At 36.2% G+C, this 22,889-nt stretch overlaps 1 protein-coding gene across 10 annotated transcripts in view; it reads right to left on the reverse strand.

Moving 5' to 3' along the window:
- Positions 1 to 22,889, reverse strand: part of kst (spectrin beta chain, non-erythrocytic 5 kst) — a 79,588-nt gene that overhangs the window by 2,088 nt on the left and 54,611 nt on the right. For 5 of the 10 annotated variants that reach the window (XM_046635522.2, XM_046635521.2, XM_046635520.2 and 2 more), the window contains 27 exons: positions 22,501 to 22,817; positions 20,708 to 21,085; positions 19,671 to 20,336; positions 19,236 to 19,521; positions 18,162 to 18,380; positions 17,584 to 18,026; positions 16,262 to 16,315; positions 14,608 to 15,013; positions 14,323 to 14,523; positions 13,491 to 14,091; positions 12,599 to 12,942; positions 12,228 to 12,512; positions 10,298 to 10,774; positions 9,485 to 9,962; positions 8,110 to 8,888; positions 7,675 to 8,043; positions 7,160 to 7,579; positions 5,689 to 6,351; positions 5,280 to 5,506; positions 4,314 to 4,400; positions 4,052 to 4,155; positions 3,678 to 3,908; positions 3,289 to 3,566; positions 2,698 to 3,148; positions 1,467 to 1,625; positions 1,256 to 1,330; positions 661 to 692 (listed from right to left, as the gene is read on the reverse strand). In XM_046635522.2, the coding sequence (XP_046491478.1) occupies positions 661 to 692; positions 1,256 to 1,330; positions 1,467 to 1,625; positions 2,698 to 3,148; positions 3,289 to 3,566; positions 3,678 to 3,908; positions 4,052 to 4,155; positions 4,314 to 4,400; positions 5,280 to 5,506; positions 5,689 to 6,351; positions 7,160 to 7,579; positions 7,675 to 8,043; positions 8,110 to 8,888; positions 9,485 to 9,962; positions 10,298 to 10,774; positions 12,228 to 12,512; positions 12,599 to 12,942; positions 13,491 to 14,091; positions 14,323 to 14,523; positions 14,608 to 15,013; positions 16,262 to 16,315; positions 17,584 to 18,026; positions 18,162 to 18,380; positions 19,236 to 19,521; positions 19,671 to 20,336; positions 20,708 to 21,085; positions 22,501 to 22,817 (9,030 nt within the window). The remainder of the gene's footprint in view (positions 1 to 660; positions 693 to 1,255; positions 1,331 to 1,466; positions 1,626 to 2,697; positions 3,149 to 3,288; positions 3,567 to 3,677; positions 3,909 to 4,051; positions 4,156 to 4,313; positions 4,401 to 5,279; positions 5,507 to 5,688; positions 6,352 to 7,159; positions 7,580 to 7,674; positions 8,044 to 8,109; positions 8,889 to 9,484; positions 9,963 to 10,297; positions 10,775 to 12,227; positions 12,513 to 12,598; positions 12,943 to 13,490; positions 14,092 to 14,322; positions 14,524 to 14,607; positions 15,014 to 16,261; positions 16,316 to 17,583; positions 18,027 to 18,161; positions 18,381 to 19,235; positions 19,522 to 19,670; positions 20,337 to 20,707; positions 21,086 to 22,500; positions 22,818 to 22,889) is intronic. The other 5 variants (XM_046635515.2, XM_046635514.2, XM_046635519.2 and 2 more) reach the window with 3 other exon arrangements.

Raw genomic sequence — 22,889 nt, forward strand, 5'->3', positions numbered from 1 at the left:
TCAAATTTGGAAACAAAATTCCTAGGTAGTTTATCTTTTGCCAGGATGCCACTTTTTTTTTGGTAATCACACAAAAGTCATACATTTTTTACGAATAATTGAATTTGAACCTCAATCTGTCGCTGTTTAGTTAAAAATCAAAAATTTGGATTGTGGCAGAGAATAAAGTATCCAAAAATTCATTCTTAAAATTTGAAGAAAATCGGTTGTGCGGTTTTGATATATCATGGGCACTTCAAAACATGTCACGCAGCGAAATAGTCGACGTTATCGTACATAACAATGCCCCCCATTGATCGAATCTGATAAAAAATGGAAGAAACATGTCAATAAAACTTGACATACATACTTTTGAATAAAACAAATCCCAATCGTAGTGAATAATTAGTTGTCGAGACATTAAACGATCAAAATTCAACCATTTTCGAACCTTCCATGGTGTTGTACCTATTCAATCACTCATACAGTGATAGTTATAAAGTTGGAAAGACACTCCAGATCTTATAATTATTTGACATCGAACAATCTAATTGAAAGATCTATGTAATACAAATTGCCGAAAGAAAAGCTTGGGACATATATTTACATATGAATACGTAGCGAAAAACAATCCAACACTTTTCTTTGGGTAAATGTATGTGTATAAAAATAAAATCTTACCTGTCTTGCGTGTATTGGTACATTTCCATAAGCTGAAACATAAATTTTAACAAAAAATTAGATAATCAAAGGCATTGCGAATTATGTCATCACAATGTCAAACACTCTTTTCAAACTCATGCGTGATTTGATTGTAGGATTTATGATGCTATTTACAAAAATCGGAATGATTGTATGTACAAATGGAGTGAGATAAATAATGGCAAAAAGTGAACTGGAAAAATGTATCCATCCCATACTGAAATTATAACGAAACTAAAATTTTAGGCCTGAAATATAGGAGAAAATGAGGAAGGGGTCTGCTTTGTAGGTTTTATGTGCCGATCTAAGATGTAAGACACGAAATTTGATTATTCACATATTTAAAAATGATAAAATCGTATTGATTATAGTACCAGTATGGTAATCCTTGTAACTGAATATTTCGGGGAATATCTTATTTGGAACAAAATTGTTCGTTGTGAATAACAGAAGGTATAGGTAAACATGCGCTGTTGAAATATATAGGGAAACAAATTTAGGTACAACGAAGAAAGACGCAGGCAAGGTATAGAAAATGCTTTTTTTTTTGCATTCTCATTCGTGCTTGACTGACCGGGATCATTTTGGTTGTTCCACTTGCCCATTCTTGTCGGCGGAGGGGCTGTCGATGGCAGGGGAGGTGCTACTTCTAGATTAAATTTGAAAAATTATTTTACGGAAATGATACAACACACTTTTCAGTAACGTATTGAACTAGGGTACTCGGTAGCTTTAAAAAATGTCTATTAATTCCCTAAAAAATTTAATTATTCACGTGTTTTTACCTTGCTGTTGTTGTTGCTGTTGCTGCATGGTAACATCTATACTGCTTTGCCTTCTCCAACCGTCATTCGACGGATGCTGACTCGATCCGTTATGATTTGAATTCGTATTTCGAGGTTGATATGACTGTGGTCTACCTTGCTGCACGTACGGCTCAAAGTCTAGTTGAAGAAACACATGAAAATTGAGGTAATATTTGTTGGTGCATACAATTTAAGATAGCAAACTATAAAGAATATTAAGGGGACCAACTGTTTGTATAATTAATGAGGTGATGACCTTAATTGTTATGTAGAAGTAGGAGTCTCGAATTTCGAACTAAAGGGTTGAAATTAATTCTCTACAATCAATTCATTTTTCAGTTTCAAGAAGTTATTCAATGCGTTCAGTTCTCAATATGGGGGTTTTCTTTTTCCTATGAATAATTTAAACATATCTAGTATCAAACAAGTTCGGGAAAATACGCGATTCTGAATTTTTTTCTTATTTCCCCCGTTAATACGGCTTTAAAGGAAATATTGCTATTGGCATGTACTACATCTGTATGTCTACAAAAGTATATACGTATATATAGTATATAAATTAAATTTAGATTTTTGTTAATTTAATGAGAAATTTTTAATTTTGCCAATATTCGCATACCAAAACTAATTCATACTTTTCAGTTTATCATACTCCTGAATTGAAACAATAACTACGTTCGATTTCTTTTTATGAAAATACATATACCATGATGCATTTTCTTGAAAACTAAGAATGTTCAATGTTCATTGAAATGCTAAGTTTTTAAGATTACAGGGGAAAATAAATAAGTTTTGAAAAAGATTGGATATTTGAACTTACAATAAAGATACCTATTAGGCGTTATAGCTCAACAAGTTTGTATGAAAAAAGTGAGTTTGCTCAGCTAGTTAAAATTTACCTTTCAAAAAAAAATCAATATTTTTGCTATAAAAATGGGCAAACGTCAGAGAATTTGTTATGCCATTGATGCTGGATATCCTAACTGTCATTTGTGTCCTCCTTTTAGTCATCGAACGCGATTGAATACAATGTACATTTTTGGACAGATCATTCACACGTTCAACATATGAATCTCCAAAATCAATTCTTTGGTCAATTTTAAAAAACTATTCAACACATAATATTTTTAAACATATCAAATAAAATTCATTGTCAGTTTTGTGGATGAGTTTCTTCGAAACATTTGAATAATGTGCAATTTGTGTTTACCGTTGCGCCTCATTTGAACTGGGTTATCGATACTCGGTGATCGCATAGGTATTGGAGGAGGAGCACCCCTCGGTGGAATTGGTGGTTTATCAACTGAATGTGGACTGTACTGTTCCCTCTGACTGGCAGCTTGTTCATGTTGTATCAGTTGATGTTGCTGGGCAAGTAGTTGTTGTCTATGCATTTGTAAGAATTCCGTTTGAGTCTTTGGGGTATCAGAGGCTTTTTGCATCATTATAAAATCTGGTCCCCGTGGGTCGTGATACTGATTCTGTCTATGCATCTGTAGGAATTCAGTTTGAATATTTGCCGGTGATTGTTGATGCGACAAGTCTCGCTTGATGACAGAATTTTTACGCTCAAGTTCAGGAGTCGATGCTCTACTGCTACCAGTTGACGCATTGTCGTCAGCGTTCTCTGGTGTTGATTGTTGTAATCGATCCAAGCCCTCCTGCAATTGAATAAAAGTATCGTGAAACGTTTTTCATTCTGAAATTGATTGTCGATGCAGTGTCGACAATCAGATTGATAAGAATAACACTCAAAGGTTCAGCTTGAAATAAGTTACGAATTCCCTTTTGCAGTACAAACCTTTTGGGACTCGTCATAGCTTAACAATTGTAAGCTTGGAGGTAGTTTAGCATGGAATGAAATTTTGTTAACCCATTCTTCTAGATCCTGCGCGTTTGGTGCTAGGAACAAAAACTCTGAACCATCAGAACACTTTAGCCTGAAGACGTTTTTCTTCTTAGTATAATCATCGGCTCTTTCGCAAGTGGCGTTGAAAATTGTGATCGGTGCCGTAGCCGCTTTGCTGGCTGAAAAGTCTTCAGTATCTTTGAAGAAGCATAGCAGTTGACCGCAAAGTACTGAAAAATATTTAAAAAAATAAAGTTATACTACTGTTAGTGGTTCCAATTAATATCTACATTTATTCAACAAATGTTCTTAATCAAGGAACGATGTAAATCAATTATTACCTGTATAATACTGCTTCCAAGAGCGTACAGCTGCCTTTTTACCAGCACTCTGTAGCTCGTGTTTCCTTTCGAGGAGACCTTGTTTTTCAACCGGTGGTAAAGTGTCCAGGTTTTCCATTCGCTGGTGTTTTCTAAAGCTTTGAGTTCGTCTCCTGGTTGTAAAGCTTGGAGTTCTTTTAGGTTTTTTTGTATCTACTTTCATGCTCTCAGCACGCTTGACGTCAGTGTTACCTATAATACAAATAAAAATGAATGTAAAATTATTTATTTAAGGCACAGAAAAAAGGAGACAATGATCTTGCTTCTTCCACCGATGATGGGTGTGATACGTTTTTAATCCAACGATAAATATATATTTCCAAAAAGTTACTCACTCCTTCTAAGTCTGTCGCCGAACATGTGCGATATGCTGTGAGATTTTTGGACAGTCGCATTCTCCGGAGGCTCTACCATGGTTGTACTTTTTAGAGGTGGTAGCCTGAAATTTTGGGAAATAGTATGAGGTTTGCTTGTGCTAGACGCTTTTGTAGGAATTTTTTTTGAGTTACTGTTTGAAACAGATAAATATAAACATAAAAGCAAACCCAATTATCAGTGCTGTATGTATGAAATGTTATGTAGGTGTAAATACATTACCTGGGCTTAAAGAAACTGCTTTCAATCTGACGCAATCTGTCCGATGACGGCTCAGGTTTGACATCTTTAAATTCTGGCTCTCCAGAACTGAACATGCATTGGCCAAGCAAATACCCCAAAAAATATCAGTGCATATACCGAGCAATCTCGTTAATTCTTTACCACGAATAACAACTTGGAATACACGTGGAGGAACGATTAAAGTATTATTTCTGGATTGAATTCATCACAAATCAAATGCATATTATTCTGGTTCTGTGAATATATTGACTCGATAGAAATGAAATAAAGTTTCTTTTTTCAACGCTGTATTGTTCATCAGCATCCCTCCAGGCGGACTGATTTTTCAACTTGTGTAGTTTGCGTGAAAATTTGATTGAAAGTGATATTATTGACAAAATATGCAAATAACATCTGCTAAAAGGGGTGATGAAAATAATTGAATTTGTATGACACTTTAATTTTGGATACAGTTAATGGAAAATCTCGTCAATTCAACTTATAAGCACTTGTATCAATCTTTATTGTTTCGAGTCGACTGGCAAAACTTTAGACGTATTACTCCAATATTTCACTGTTGTATATTTCGTTATTGTTATTCGAAGTTCATTGTTATTCATGAGCGTGATCCATATTCAAAGTAATAAGATTAGAATCTAAACTTTTTTTGCCTTAAGCCTCTCATTTTAATGACCATGCATGGGAATTGGCAATTAAAGGATGTGTGCATTTTGTGCATTTTAATTATTAAAAGAAAGGACGCATATCATTATTATAAATAAGAGCGTGAGGTTATGAACGGGGAAAAAAATCTTAAAACTAATCCATTGTGCATGTAAAATATGCCAAGAGTGATGTTCAAACGAATTAACAATAGTCATGCATTGTTAATATTATTTGAAATTGCAAGCAATTGGATAATGCCAAAAGTAAAAAAAAACCCACAAAGCACCAAAGTATATCTACCTGTTTATAGACTCGTGTTGCTCGGAATTTCCATTCAATTCTTGATGTGCTACACGGTGAGGACTGTCTAACAAACGTCTGCGTTCTTCCTCTCGTTTACGTTCCTCTGTAATCCTCTGTACCTCTTTGCGTTTCCTCTCTTCAATTCGAGCCTTTTCTATTCTCTCTTTCTCAGCATGTCTCGCTGCAAGTTCAGCCTCCTGTTGTTTTTGGAATGCCTGTTCAAGCTGACAACAAAAGAAGATCGTTTATCAACAAGCATTCTAGTCGTTACACTTATCATTTTCCTGCATTAAAATTTTTATTTTATACCTATGAACGAGTAGATTTGTTTCCAGAAAAAAAGCAGCACAGCCATCAAGTGTTTTTCATAATTATCAGATGTTTTCATAACACCCAAAAAACTCACCATCGTAATCCTCCTCAGCGCGCTGAACTTTTCCTCCTGGGCTTCGATTGTCTTTTCGAAATCTTCGTGTTTTCTTATCAAATCTTCAACTTGTGGAATGGTCTCTCCCAATTTACCATCGTGCAGCATAGGCTCCCTGCTCACTATCCAGTTCTCAAGCATTTCAGCTTCTCTCTTAAACAATTGCGTATCTAAATTCTGTTCGTATATACGCTTTCTCTGCTCCCAGGTATCATTGAGTAATTGCTTCCTCTGCTCGAGAACAGATATTTTATCCTCAATCTCTTTGGCTAAGAAATGTCCCTGCTGAATCAGGCCTTTCCCAGTTTTAGAAAATTTGGTAAACGCATCTCGTCGCGTGTCAATCTCAGCTTTGTACTCGTTGTGTCTTGAAATCAGGGATTCAGCTCCAGGCACATCCCTTGCAAGCTCAGGCGCCGTCACTTTAGCAACCATTTCATTTATCCATGCCATCAAGTCTCTGTACTCATCAAAGTAGGCTTGCAGCTGTTCAGCTTGAGCGAGCTTTCCTCTGCGTTGGGCAGCCTTTTCTAACAGGTCATTCCACGACTCTTCCGCTTCCTCATGCTTCACCGCTATATGTTCACGAGCGTCTGGAAACAGTTCCGCCAATCTCGAAGCTTCTGCCATCACAGATTCGACCTGAAATGAGAATTGATGAATGACAGTAATTTTCATTGTAGTAAAAATAGATAAAAACTAAAGAGTGACGAACAACAGAGCTTTTTTACATCAGCTTTTTCGAATTCTAACCTTTTGGGATATACGCGACCAGCTTAAGGTATTTTTAATGCTCAATACCTAAGTTTAATTAATTGGATGTTTGAGTAGGAAAAACTGCGGCAAATTGTTGTACGAGATAAATTCCAAAGTAATGAACAATATCGAGAAATAAAGAGATACATATGAAAAGAATTTTGAATAATCGGGTAAAATGTTGTGAAATAAATTACCTATACCTAAATAAGCAACAGTGAATTACAGTAAATTGAGAATGAAAAATCACATGCCAAATTCTATGGAAATTCGTGGAAAATTCCAGGAATTACAAATTTTTTTCTTAAAATTTGAGCTACTATCATTTTATAAGGGAAAATGGGGAGATATACAAATAAAAATTGATTCATCTCTTCATCGAATAGAAATTTCTTCTCAAATTTCTGTTGAATTGAATTGTCCGTTTATTCAGAATTTGAGATATGCATGACTGGAAATATAAATTTCAAAAGCTTTTTGACAAGTGTACAGAACATTTGATGCATCACTAAAATTTCATTCAAATTTTATGCAAATCGATGAAGCCGTTTTCCCTCAATTGATTATGCAACACGTTGTCGAAGAAAATATTTTTTTGATGCAACGTTTGTCGCGATAAATAATACTGTAGGTCGTGCGCTTTATGATCTCGCATAACAACATATTATTACCAAATTAAAAACTTTGCCATTACCTGTTCTTTGACTGCAGCTAAATCTGTTTCGAAACCTTGATGTTTTCTGACTAACGCCTGAATGGTTTCCAAATCATGTCCGTATCCATCTGAACTTAAACTGGCCTCTTTTTCTTGTATCCAAGAAATAGTTTCGTCAGCAGTTCTGTCGAACATGTGAACTTGTTTCGCTCCTGCCAACGCCTCTTGCCTGGCATGCGCCAGCTCCTTAAGATCGTCCCATTGCTGTTTGATTTCATCAATTTTAGCATGAATTTTACCAGCTTCCGGATTGTCCTCGTCTAGCAAGTTGCGACCTTCATCTATCACCGATGACACCCGGCCTTCACTCGTTCCTAGGCCACCCAAAAAGTTGTCAAAAATTTGAATAAGCAATTCAACATGCTCAACATCGCGTCCGTAATCCTCAGATGCGGCTACCTGAATTATCAAAGCAAAGAGTAAATTTAATGATATGCACACTTGAAACATACATCACAGTGCTGGAAATACTGGGTGGCGGAAAGAAAAATTACTGTTGTTTGATCCCCGATCCACTCGATGACTTCGTCTGCTTCCCTAATGAACTTGTACAACTTTTCGCTCTCCAGAAGCCGCTGTGCTCTAAGTTCACTCAGCTTCTGTAACTCGTCAAATTTAGCTTCGATCTCCGTTTGTTTCTGGGCTATGTTTTTACTGTCAAAATGATGTCTGTCGGTCAACCCTTTAGAAAGCTTTTGCAAGTTGTCAATCGTGTTTTTGAAACTCAGTAAATCACGGTCAATTCCTTCAAGTTTTTTTAACAACGTTTGAACGGAATCCTCATCTTTTCCATAATCTGGTGATGCCAGTTGTGGGCGTTTTTCTTTTATCCATTGTTCAGCTTCCGCCGCTTCGGCATAGAACTGTAAGAAAAAACATTTGTTTTATTTATCCTTCAACGTTTACCGTACCAATAATTCACTATTTACCATTTGTGACTCAACAGCGTCGAGCAATCTGAGTTTTCTGACACTAGCCAGATCCCTCAAGTGAGCCAACTTCTCTTGCAGTTCTAGCGATAATTTTTCAATCTTCTCAGAGGCAAAATGTCCGCTCCTGATCATAACGGCACCTCGACTAACCAATGAGGAAACTACAGGGTCTCTCGAAATCAACTCTGCTTCTAAAGTCTGATGTTTTTTCTGGAGTCTTTGGACAGTGGACAATGAGTTGCCTAAATCGGTGCTCGAAGCTAGTGGTTCTTTCTCACTTAACCAGTGTAGTTCGTCCTCCACATCTCTCGCAAACTGATGCAAGAGCCTAGCGTCTTCAAGATTATCCCTTCGTATTTGAATAGGTTCTTGGAGACTGTAATATCTGTTAATAGCAGCCAAAGCTCTGTCCTGAATTTCGTCTGACATGAAGTGATTTGACTTTTGGAAACTAGATGCAGTTTCTTTGATCGATTCGCATGCTTCGTTATGTCCCAACACATCATTTTCCAAATTTGTATGCCTTTTAAGCAAATTGGCTACGCTGGATAAGTCCTTTCCGTGATCCTCTGACTGAAGCTGAGTTTCAATGTCATCTATCCATGTTTCAAACTCGTCTAATGTACGACCGAATAGCAGCGCTTGATAAGCGTCGTTCAAACGATTTTTCTTCAATTCGCTGGTTTCTTGCAATAGTCTCCATTCCGCTTCTAACTCTTCTACACGTTCACGTATCTCTTTTGAAGCATAGTGATTTTCTTCCATGAGCACCTCACCTGTTGCAATTGTAATCAATTTCATTAATATCCAATATATTCTAAAAAATTTAATTTTTAAGGGGGAGAAGACTGCTGAAAGAGTGGATGAATTTTGGAAATTTATACCTCAAAAGGTAATTACTCAATTAGATTTGGATCTGTTTCGTCAAAATTATGTAGATTGAGTTTCATTTGGATATTTTTTCAACCACAATGAATGAATGCGAAGCATGTTTATTGACAATAAAGTCAACCAATTGGCGACTGTCCTAAGTAGAAATTCGATTTTGCGTCCAAAATTTAAAACTTTTTCATTCAAGTAACAAATAAAATATCGTAATTGTGGAATAAGTTCAGAAATCTACTCGTGCGTCAATTCCCTTTAAACAAAAATATTTTCTAAGCAAACGTGATTTCGATTAATATGTTAACTGAAAATATATGTTAACGGATAATCAATGTAAGATCACAGATTTTACGCATCGGAATTTAGTTTCTCCAACTTTTCAGAATGCATTCTCAATACTGATGAAGAAAATTATGGAATTCAATATGTGAAGTCTCCTTGTATGGCCAAATAGATAAAAGTATCGCAAACAAGAAAGAAGTCGTACCTTCTCCAACAACGGCACCAACTCTTCCACGATTGGCTGTTAATTCACTATCAAAAGCTGCATGTTTTTGAATTTTGCTTTGAAGATTGCTGGAATCTCGATAATTTTCGTCATTAGCAACTTGTTGCTTTTGATGCAGCCACCCTTCAACTTCGTATAAGTTTCTCAAGAATTGCTGAAGCTGATAACTTTCAAACAACTTCTTTCTTCTTGCTGCTGCGCTGTTCTTCAATTTGTCTCGTCTCGCACAGACAGCTCTCAGCCTTTGCTTAATAACTTCCTCATCTGAGTGTTGCTCCTCCAAAATTTCAGCAGCAAATCGTTCAAGTTCTTCTATCCTGACCAACTGTGATCCCAGCATTTTCTCAAATTCTTCATGCTTACGGACCAAGGTTTCTACCCCGGATAATGATTCACCTAGATCATCGTTGTTCAGGAACGCTTCCTTTGTAGCTAACCAACTGTCTGCCTGATCAGCCTGTAATTGAATTTCAATTTTCAACATCATATTACAACAGTAGTTCAAATATAATCACGAGATTCTGGGAGAAAATTAGCTTCCATTTGCTGCCATGTGCATTGAATTGATTGGCTCTTTGATTTTTTCTACCAATGTAATTAAGCTTAACAATAATATAAACAGAAGCTGTGGTGACTAATTGATATTACATGTACCAGGCAGCTATAAACCTATTGTTTTAAATGTTCAATTGGTGAACGATCTATCAAATACATGTACATTATATTAAAAAATTTCACTATCGATGATGAAAAGAAGGATACAAATAACAAAAGATATAAATTTATTTTTACTTGTTCTTTGAACAATTGTAATTGATGCGCCTGTGTGAGTCGCATTCTCCGGCTGTCCCAGGCATCAGCCAATCCTTGTCTTAAGTTTTCAAGGTATTCTAAATTGGGTTTGACGTCCTCGGTAACAGACAGAAGCCGCAGGCCATGTTCTTTGAGAGCTTTGAACGTTTCCTGCCTTCCGTCGATTTCGGCTTTTCTTTCTTGATGTAGTTCGAGCAATGCCTCAGCCTCGGAAATAGTAGTTGGAGCTTCAGAATCGTTCATACGCTTAATTGTATCAGCAACCCAAACTTCTAGCTCGTGTAAATCAGCCTGGAATTTGTGCAGTGTATACGCCTCCTTCAAGGCCTCGCGACGTCTTTGCGTCAACTTCTGCAGTGAATCCCAATTTGATTGAAGATCATGCAAAGTAGCGTTTATGGCTACAGCATTTTCCGGATATCTGTGAGACAGTTGTGTTGCTTCTGCTTTGTGACCCTGTTATCAAATAATAAATAGAGTCATGATCATATTAACGAAGAATTTCATTCACGTGTAACCAATATCACTTCTTCTAACTCTATTGTGAAAGTGGTAGACAACAATTTAGAGAAAAGAACCTGCTTGTGAAATATTTTTTGTTCCTATGTATTCACAGAAGTTTGCTAGAGGCGTTTAACACTAATTATTTCAGGTCTTGTCTTCAGTTATAGAAACAGGAAATGTTTATGTGACATTCTACATTAGAGTAAAAAAAAAAAAAAAAAACAATTTGAAGAATTCAAGTTATTTGGTTTTGATGAAAATATAACAGGTAAGATCCATGTCTGAATTACAAAAAAAGCACACACACAACAATGTATTTCGTGTGCAGGAGGATTTTTCCTATAAATCGTGATATTAGTGTACATTACTGATCAAATTGTAATATATGAAATTTAATAACTGTAATAACTGAAATAATAATAACTGTAATAAGTGAAAAATTTGAAATCAGAAAAGTTCATATCTTTGGCAAATTTGTTAATTAAATGCTCAAATCACTGTACAATGTATTCTTTTCAAAGTGCCCGTATTCTTTATAATTGACCACCGCACAGGTGAATGTCATAGTCTCGTTGGTCACATCGAATAGTGACTATAAACGTGAAAATAAAGCTGGCCAACAATCTAACAAACTGATTAAATAAGATACACAAATAATTTTGTAACTAAATTATATATATAATTCAGGTTATACTGAAATGGAATTGTAGATTTATTCACATTTAGTCTTTGAGGAGTAGTGATGTTCAAAGTTTAGACAGAGCAGACTAACTGACTGGAATAGTTGCTAAAAATAGATAGGGCAGGGCCTGTGGGAAATTAATTATTACAGAAAGTGTTTATTTGCCCTACATATGTGGCTGGGTTTTCTCTGTGGTGCTGAATTTCACAAAAATTGAAATCCGAACAATATTTCATGAGAAACATTTTGTTTTCAACATGAACCAAGTTCGTGCATGGATAAAAAATTAAACTTGCTGATCGATAGAAGGACCAGAATATCGCATTTTCGTAGGCGCGAAAATCTCGTTCGTAGAATTTATAAATGTGGAAAGTTCAATTACAGAAAATTGAAAACATAGTCAATGAAAATATAGAACGACAAAGTATAGAAAGGTCAAAACAAGGAACAGCAAAATCGAGAATCTATATACGAATCTATATTATTGAGAGGAATTCTAACGATTCTACATTTTGGCATTCTATATTCTGACCTTTCTAATCTTTTACCTTTCCATACTCCGAATTCCAACATTTTTAAATTCTATATGATAAATTTTCGCTTTTTTAAAAATTCGATATTATCGCCCTTCAATTTTTTGACCTTTCTATATTTTTACCCTCACCCCTAAGTTACTTGTGAAAATATTAATTTACTATCGAGTATTGGTCCAGGGTACAGTACCTTCAATTTCTCCTCAATCGCAGTCATATCTCGCTCCATGGCTTCTTGTTTTCTTTGCAATTGTTCAACAGCCAATAAATCTTTACCAACATCCGTTGTATTCATAGCTACTGCTTTTTCAGAAACTCTTTGACTGGTATCATCCACGTCTCGATTGAATAAATGAATTTCTAAAGCGCCAGCCAGAGTTTCTCTGTATGCACTCAACGCTCCTTGCAACCCCTTCCATTTGTTATTGAAGTTATCCCGACGTTGTTGAACGGCTTTTGATTCGCTGTCTTGTCCCTGATGATTGGAATCAGAATTATGGATATAGTGATGTGACCAAAATTTGATAACAATGGAACGATAAAAATAGTATCATTCAGTACCTGCTTTATGAGCTTGTCGGCCAACGCATTTATGGATTTTATCCTAGAGTCGTCCACTCTCATGTCGCTGTCAACGTCGTCCAATTTTCTTTGAAGACTCAAGCAATGCTCGTAATCTTTGCCAGTGTCACCTGCCTGGATCATCATTTCCTTATCTCTAATCCAAGCCTCAATCTTCTCAACTTGATTATTGAACTCAAGGATATCCTGCGCCTCCTCAAGCCCACGTCCACGATTTTCTGATTCAAGTAACAACTTTCGCCAGGACGCAAGTAAATGATCCAATTGTTCTCGAATTTCTTGACTGGCCGGGTGCCTCTGCCTAAGCAACGTTTCTCCCTTACCTACAAGATTATTATACTTGATTCAGTATGCAACATGAAGCTATAAATAACTTCGTATGTATACATAAAAACTTTGTTTTGGATGTTTTTTCCTATTATACAGATTTACATTTTGTAGCTTTAAGCTGGTGAATTTTTGAATCCAACAAATATTGGAATCCTAGTAATTTAAGTGGGTATTCTTTATAGATTTATATTATTTATATTTATAAGTATTCTTTTTAAATTATAATCAATTCATAGGTAGGTTTGTTACAGACTATAATGCCAACTAATTAGCCCAGTGACATGTTTTCCGGTGCCCACCATATCTCAGAAATGGCTCAACTAATTTATTTTAAATTTGCAGACAGTATTGTTGAATGTATTATTCTCTTTGTCACAGTGCAATTTTTTTTTTTTTTCAATAAACGGCGAATGTTTTAGGTTAAAATTTAATTTTTATAAAAAATTAACGATTTCTGTACTCAAATAATACATAAATGTGATTTTCAAAAATGATGAAATGTCCAAGTAGTACATATGTTTCCACATTTCAATCTACATACCCTTAATTTCTTCAATTCTACCCTGATTGGCGGATAATTCAGCTTGGAAGGCTTGATGCTTCTGTAGCTTCTTTATCTTATCCTCCAAACTAGAAACATCGCCCTTTGACGCTTCAGCTTCAAGTTTCTTTTGCTTTTCACCGATCCAAGACTCGGCTTCTCCAACATCTCTAACGAACTGTGCGTGAAGCAGGCTAGCTTCCAATTTTTGTCTCCTAACGTCACACAAATCACGAACTTTTGCTCGTTTCTGAACAACTTCATTCAATCTCTGAGAAATTGTAGGAGAGTCAAAATGATTCTGGGTCAATAATTTACTTCCATGTTCTTGAAGCGCTCCCAGTTTTTCCTCCTGGGTAACTAACAGTTTTTCAAATTCATTGTGTTTCTTGACTTGGTTGTCAACCTCTTCGACTGAAACACCAAAGTTGTCGCCGCTTAACCCGGCTTCTTGAGTTGCAGACAAATTATCTATCTGCTTTGCATCTCTCAGGAAGAAATGTAGGTCTATCAGTTGATCTAGATGCACTTTCTTCTGCTGCCAAGCTGTGTGCAATTTCTGACGCTCCTCAAGCAGTTGATTACATTTCTCTTCTACTTCCTATAATTCATACAAACAGACATATCTGAATATGACTTCTTGGTCTGATTATAGGAAGAGTTGAATGAACTGACATAGGTACATGAAGATAATAATAATGATCAGTCCACATCGACATACTGGGGATTCGAACTCAAGTCCTCCAGTTCCGCAGCCTCGCAGGCTACATGCCGCACTACTCGGTAGTAGGATACATAGGTATGTTCACATATTGAAATAATAAATGCTTACCGGTGCTGCATAGTGACCAGTTTGCACCATGGCTTCACCAAGATCCAGAACTGCACTGAAACTATCCTCTCGGGCTTCAATTTCTCCCTTCAGAGCCTCATGTTCCGCCTTCAGAGTTTGCGCACTGGCCGCATCCCGCACTTTATCTTCGGTTGACATTGTCGCACGTAATCCAGCAGCCCAACTCATTAGATCGCGAACCTTGTAGAGAAGAGTATTAGATGAACAATGTAGCTAAATCGATTGGAAGAAGCCACTGAAATACCTGTAAAAACGGACGAATACCTGTGTCAGGAAACGTTGCAAATCGCAGCTGGCTTGCAGCTGGTCTCTTCGATGAGCAGATCGTTCTTGTAGTTGCTCCCAATTAGCGACAACAAATTGTTGCTGCTGATCGATATGAGATCTATTATTGCCAGGATAGAGTACTTGAAGTCTTGATGCATCTTCAACCAAGACCTGTAGCTGCGCTTCCAGAGCAACAAGGTCATTCTCGAATCCTTCGTGGCGCCTGATCAAAGCAAGAACGGAATTCAAGTCTCGACCTAAGTCCTCTGGCAGAGCAGCATCCTTCTCTTGAATACGAGACAAAGCCTCTGCCACATCACGATGGAACCGATGAATCTCTCCTGCGGCTTGTAAACGCTGTTCGCGATGCTGCATTAAGCCTAGTAGATGCTGCCACGATTCTCTATATTGGAACAGTTTCATGGAAACCATTAGTTTTCAGCATTCCAATTCACATGAAAAAACGCTGTAGCATTTTCCGCTTACTGCACTCGATATGCACTGAATGCTATTTTCTCAGACTTTAACTAATGAGATCAGTTTAGAAAATTGCATTCGATACGCACTGAGTGGGGAAAATGAAAAATACTATAGGCAAATCAGAGTACAAGTTTACAAAGACAAGTTTACAAGGTTTACAAAGACAAGACATTGACATAACCCTTTCGGACTGGTTGTCCACTCCGGTTGACATACATTTCAAAAATTCATATCAAAAGTTTCACTAATTAAATTTGTTTTTTAGGGGGGGTTTTGTCAGTAGTTCCGTTAGCTACTTGAAAAAAAATATATTGAAGACTGTTCGTTCATTTAAATATGTTTTAGAGTCAAAAAAGCGCAGCTAAAGTAGTGGCAAAAAGATGTGTGTAATTGTTTCTAATTTTACATAGGCTGTTTAACATTAATTTTTTGTCTGCAAAAAATATTTGTGTTTTTAGAATAGTCTGAAATGTCATGAAAGAAATGTATAAACTCGGCTAATATTAACACACAGTTGTAAACCTGAAAAACATCACATGTCCATTGCAATGGACATGGGTATAACTTTTGATATAGATTTAGGAAAATTCTGAGAAACATAGATATCTTAGTCGAAAGATACAGAATCGAAATGAATTAAAAAAAGAAATGTTTACCACTTGATTTAATCAGTTCTGAAACTGATAATTGTAAACGATGATAGTCCCAAGGATGAAAAGAACGGTTGATAATTTACCACAAATTGGACTTACTACATACAATGTGTTATGATTGCAATTCTCCAGTTTTTAATTAATAGAAATATTAACAAACTAGGGAAGCTGTATTTTGTGCGCATTTGTACAATAAGGAGAATCAATAGTGCAATCCATTTTGCTGACTATAAGACATAAGTTGAAGCAAAAATATCAGTCGCTAATGGATATAATTATTACATCTATGATTATGTTTCCATGCATTAGTTAATCAGTTCAAATCTGTATTACACATATTGTGACTGGAAAGAAAAATAGAATAAGAAAAAAGAACAGCAACAGTGAAAGGATATATTTACACAATTTAATGTTATGTTAGTAAAGTACAACTCATCCTAAATTAGCTGTAGTGTCCTCCACGTAGGTAAAAACAGACACAACGGATGGACAAACTCATTCTCAGAATTCAAACTCACCGTATCAGAGTATGCTGCTTTAAAACCTGTTGCACTGGGTCATCGTCGTTCTCTCTAAATTGAATTCGTATTCACAGAGTTGGTTAGTTACCAGCACCAAAAAATATTGCGTTGAAGAATTATTCTGTAGCTTTCAATTAAAATAGGGCTGTCATTTAATATTAAACTACCATAAAAAAATATTGGTATTGATCAAAAAACGAAACTCTTCATCTTTTTTCTCCAACTTTCAGCAGCATCATCTGATGAATTCAAATGCACTGGTATTGAGGGAATAGATACAAGTCAGTGGATGAAAAGTAACAAAATTTTGGGGATTTATATCTCAACAAATAATTCAATTCAATTGTTGTTTTTGTTATTCAGAATTACTGCAGACTGAGCTTCATTTCTGTATTTCTCTAAATCAGAATCAATTTATCGAAATCATAGTTATTGACAATAATGCCAACCGTTTTGCTCGATGACATGTTTTTTACTGCCTACGATATCTAAAATACGGTACAACCGATTTCTTTCAAATTTGGAGCCAAGTGTTATTGGATAGTTTAACCTCATCGGAAGGACGTTCGGTTATTTTTAAACATCACATCGATTATCAACTTCGAACATTCGTCATTTTGATGAATAAACTGAAAAATTGCATCGTTACAAAAAGAATGAACTGTCAAAAAAAAATGACCTTAAAATTCAAAGTATATCGGCTAAGCCATAGTTGAGATATTATGGGTACCATAAAACATGTCATTTAGCGAATCGGGTGACATGATTATCAATAACAATGCATCCTATCGATTGATTCTAATAAGCAAGCAATCAAATTAAACACATTCTACATATTTTTAAACAAAACAAACCCTAATTGAATCGCATAATCGGTTGTCGAAGTATAGATTTCCAAAATTGACCCACTTTTTTAGCTGTCTACTCGTATAATACCTCTTTGATTTGTCTATTTGAATTGGTTATTTTTCCCATCTATGCACAACTCAATATTAAATATTCCTGGATCTGTCAGCCCTAGATTAAAATTGCTATTACACTACAATATTTTTTACATAGAAGTTGGTTAAGTGATTGAATTGTAAAAAGTATAACATGGGTTAATATACACACACAAGGTAGAAGTAAAAACCTAGTCCATTGCAACCAAAAAAGAATGCCAGAGAAGAATGAAAGAAAAATCAAACACAATCATAGCTAAAACTAAGATGAGCCTTTTTTTTCAAGTACTTTTTATGAAAGATTTTCTTTGTACAATATGGAGAAATACATGATCATGGCACTAAATAACCAACAAATGATGCTACTAAATTTCTTACCCAAGCTGCTCTTGACGTTTCTCAATATCTCGAATGTAAGGACTGTCATTGGCTATCAATTTTTTCGCCAAATCCTCACACTGATTGAACCTCTCAGATCCAGCTTCGATTCTGTGCTTGAAATCATCAAATTTAGCTTGCAGCACGAGCAAATGTTCATAGTCTTGTCCGTAATCCTCGGAGGCTGCTGCCTGTTCTTGTTCCTTTATCCATTGTTCCAACTCTGTACTTTCAAGGAAATATTCGTGCCGATACATGCTCTCCATGAGGCGCTGTTGTCGCGCGGTAGCCAGCCTCTGAAGTGCTCGCATTTGTTGAGCAATCGCTTGCTGTTTACTAGCTATTGATTTACTGTCTGGATGTTTCGCGTTTATCATCGCTGTAGCCATGTGACCCATTTCTGTTACAATTCCATTATAAGTATCCAGCTCCAAATCTAAAGCCTGTAAATTACGATCGAGTCAATAACAATCAAACTTTCCCAAATATGATTTTACCACAGGCGTCAAGCATTTCAATTGGCAGCTTGAATTTTGCGTACATCCACGATTACATACGGAAGATGAGGGACAAATTACCTTGTGCTTCGTGAGTAATTTAGTAGCAGCGTCCCGATCCCTGCCATAGTCTGTTGAACTGAGGACGTCGTTTTTCTCACCAAGCCAGCTTTCTACCTCTCCAGCTTCGAAAAAGAACTCTTGAGCTTTCAGCGACAAGTCTAATGCCCGACTTCGAATATCTGCCTTATCTTGTAAATCCTTCCAGGCATCTTCCAGCTCTTCGCAAAGATCTTGAATCTGTCAGTAAAGTAAAAACGTGATTAACGGCATGTGGTAGTTTTTCAGACAAGTAAACCAGTCTTGTGACCTGGATTTGTAGTTAGTGAAACATCAGTTGATTTAGGGGATATTTTATCAGCCAAAGCATCGTGAAAATTTAGAGCTAATAATCTGAATAAAATAGGTTTCCGTCAAGTCATACAAAGTGCCATCTACTTTGAACAATTTATCACTTTTTTGATGAGAAAATAAGGTACATGGTGCAGGGTGTGATGTACATTGTATGAAAATTCCGAGTTCCCTGTATCGTTCAACTGATGTGTTTTTTCCTGTTAAAACTGTGCTAGAAAAACGATGTTTATTGAATTAAAAGATAAAACATTAAATTGATTAGGCGAAACCTAAACAAATACACGCAAGACCAGGCTGTGAGTGGAAAAGAATTGAATTTCATTTAATTAATAAATACGTTATTAATATCTATATATGCTTTCAATGATGCAGCAATAATAAAAAGCGGTAAAAATCCGTAAATGCAGAAACAAAAAATCAGACATCTTTGTTCAAACTTATACAGTACAATATCCATATATGCATGCTTGATTTCAAAACTCCAATTATTTATTCACGACACATAAATTCATGTTACTCGTGTATTACTCTCCATGCAAGATTGTCCATCTTACCTCGACGGACCCACAAATCGTGATGGTGCTCCAGCTATGCAGAAATGACAAATTCTTATCGTACTTGCATATTGTATATTGAACAGTGTGCACACGGTTGTTTCTTTTTTCAAACAATATTGTCAAATCAAGGCGCAATAGGAGAAAATTAGATTTTATGCATTGATTGGAATCAATATCAACTTACCTTCTTTCGTTCAGGATGAACTTGGTCAATTAAAGCGGCGCCGGATGCTAATGTTTTATCAATCATCGGCTGGTGACCGGAAATTTCCGCCTCAAGTTTCTTATGCTTCTTGTGAAGAGATTGAGCTTGGTACAAATTTTGCCCAAGTGTTGTTGAAGACGCTTGCGGGAGATGATCATTGATCCACTGCAACTCAGCGTCCAGTTCAAATCCAAATTTGTGGAAGCGTAAACTCTCTTCTAGAGCTTCGCGCCGTTTTTGGGCCGGTTCTTTCAAGCTGTGGAATCTATACAAAAATTTGTTCGTTTCAATAAGCACAGATATCAATACCATTGCATGTGTGCAGCTGTAGAATTCGAATGTTGCATTATTTTATTTAATCCTTTTTAAATTCTGTTTTTCTAAGTGCTGATTCAGAAAACAGGTGGCACTTACTTCTTCTGGGTAGCCTGGCTGTCCTTCAAAATATTCGCAGCGTCGAAGTGCCCTTCATGGGCCATCTCTTCACCCATCGCAACCAAGTCTCCAACCTTCTGTTCCCACTGGTTCATATCGTTTTCTAGAATCTGGTGTTTTTTCAGGAGTTCTTTGCAACTTCGTAAATCAGTACCAACTAGCCTACTTTGCAAGGAGGTTTGAATTTCTTCGAGTTTTAACCTAGCATCCTCCATTGTACGATTATACCCGTGTTGTGCAGCAGCCTGTCGCAGTCTGCGTCCTTTGTCAAGCGAAAGAGCGACTAAGCGCTCCCACTGATCGTTCAATTCCTTCAACGTTTTAGCAACGTCATTGGACCTATAATTTTCTTCGGAAATTAATGCTTTTCCAGCTTTGTTAACTGCGCGAAGTTGTCCTTCGTTTGCTCTAAGCTCACGCTCAAACGCTTCATGCTTCTGCAGTTTTCTCTCCAAATTATTCAAGTCACGATAACTTTCATCAGATGCAGTCTTCATTTTATCCCCAAGCCAACCTCGGAGATCGTCTACTTCTGCCGAAAACTGTTGGAAATGTTCCGAAGCTTTAAGAGCTGCGCGACGTTGTTGAGCTGCATCTTTTACCGCTGCTCGACGGGCCAATACTTGATTTCGTCTATCTGCGATGCTGCGATAGAAAATAATGTTTTTCTTAATGTGTATTAGAAAGAAATTACACGAAGCTAAACAGGATAATTTTTGGCAACTGATAAGGTCAATGGAATGAGTGTATCTGCAGACATTAGTTGGATAAACTAAAAAGCGGAGCAGTTTTCCAATAGGCACAACTATATGATCGCATTCTTAGTCTCCAAAAATTTCTTCGTAGCGAATAAATAGGTTCTGCGTTTTACGATCGTGCCTAACGATGGAGTTTTGCATAAATTCATCAAAACGTAACATCAAAAAAAAAATTCGGTAGAATTCTGAGGACTAGACTGAGCTTATTTCACTTAAAAAATTATTGACTAAATATTATGCATCATTTAATATACTCACTAATCTTTGTCATAGTGATTCTGGCCGATTAACTTGTCTGCAGTATCGCTGAAAGCTTTCAGTCTGTCATCTTGTGCTTGAAGCGTATTTTCAAATTTCTCATGTCGTTTGAGCAGAGCTTCAGCGTCATCAAGAGTCTCTCCCAAATCTGTGAATTCTAGGAACGCTTCATGGGAACTTGTCGTTGCTTCGATTTGATCAGATTCGCGATTGAATTGTTGCAACTCCAAACACTGTCGAAGCCATTCTTCTTTCGTATTCCAGTTAGACAGTACCCCTTGATGCAAGCCGTTCAATCTGTCCAGTCTTTCTCGGACATCTACGAGCCCAGGGTTACGCTGGAGTAGCTGATTGCCAAGCTCCTCAACTTCTCTGAATCTTTGAGCGATGCACAATTATTATTACTGACTTCAATACATATGTCAATGTTTTTTACTGTATTGGGGCAGACACACCAATCATCTAAAAGCGAGCCAGGCAAAAATTTTTAATTTTCTGCAATTTTCATATCTTGTAAGATCTAGTAAGATACAAAAAAAGTTTACCTTCCTTTAGACGCCTAGATGTTACAGTTAATGCAATTTTATACTCAATTTCAATGTATCACCAAATATCTACGGTCCATGGATCTCAAGTCTGAACAAAAGCATAATAGCCATATTTTACATGCAATTATATGCGATAATCAATTATCACGAATTCATGGATTTCACCCCATTTCTTTACTTTTGCGTAAAACCAAAATGTTTTGGCATGTTTTTGTTTAGAAGTGCATGCAGAATGTGGCTGTTTTGTCTTTTCTTTACATTTGAGATGCGGGGACTTAGATATTTGGAGATATGTAAGTCAACATCAAAATCGAGTACATCAAAATATCATATAACGAAGATTTGAAAGTGCAACTGAAGTTATTGTAATTGAATCTAGTTGACACAATATTTCCTTATCACGGCAACATATTGGAAAAGCACAGATTTCAGGGGCAATAGTACAATTATTGAAGACTGATGAGATCTCTGCAAAGAAAAAGTAGCGCCATTTGACCTATTTTAATGATATGGAGGTCAATTTGTTCGTAAATCAATTCTCTGCTATACGTTTGGTAAATAAGCCTTAAGAAGAAACACACTGATTAATTCTTCTAACTATAAAGAGTTTGATTTTTACATTCGAATTTTCATTGTATTCTTATGGCGGAAAAAGAATATGTATTTATACAAGAAGAACATGTTTAAAAAAAAACAACCTTTCCATCAAATATTCCCCAACTTTTATCTTTAATTGCTTATTTATACATGAAAGGTCGCAGTTTCTTGCATAAAAAATTCATTGTTTTGAAACGTGTCGAAAATGGAATCATGACGGATTCCATGATCATGTTAAATTTGAGATAAAAGTTGAGGAATATTGTAAAAAAAAAAAAAATACTACTTTTAGTGAAACAAAACGTGTTTTTGTTGCGAGTCCTGAGGATCCAGCTGAAAACGGATTCCACGGTTGAAATATCACACTTCTTTACATTCAAAATAACTTGGATTATATTCTTTTCCGCAGTAAGGGTACAACGAAAAATCCAGTGTGCAAATAAAACTGTTTGAAGTTTTCAAGTTAATCAATATATTTTTCATAAATCGTAAAAGTTAGAGAATTGAACCTACAAAATTTTATTATGCGCTACAAGATATCAGAGGAGCAAAAAAATCAAAATTTGGGCCTTGGATCGTTAATAGATATTTGATGAACCTAACCATTGACATTAAAGTAGAGAAATTTAATATTTCTAATATACATACTCGTCCTCCCGTGCTTTAATGTCTTCTCCAAGTTCCATGTGCTGTTTTCTAAGCTTTTCGGCTGTCGCCACGTCTCTTACCGGTTCCTCAGCTTTCATAGCGTCTTGGACATTAGCGACCCAGTTTATGAGGTTTTTTGAACTGTTCATAAAGATTTGCTGGCCTACTGCATCTTCCAGACGCGATCTACGCTCTTTGGCTTTGGTCTGAACTTTGTGCCACAGATCTCGAATTTCGTTTTGACGAGTATTCACGTTACTCAGTTCATGGGGATAAGAATTTTTAACACTGTTGGCCAGCAAGTTTACACGACGAACCTTAATAAACAATAAAAAGAATATGTCAGTATGGTGTTTTTTTTTTATTTATACATCAATCTCGTAAAGATT

This window comes from Neodiprion pinetum, chromosome 7 (assembly GCF_021155775.2).
Source record: "Neodiprion pinetum isolate iyNeoPine1 chromosome 7, iyNeoPine1.2, whole genome shotgun sequence".
NCBI lineage: Eukaryota > Metazoa > Arthropoda > Insecta > Hymenoptera > Diprionidae > Neodiprion > Neodiprion pinetum.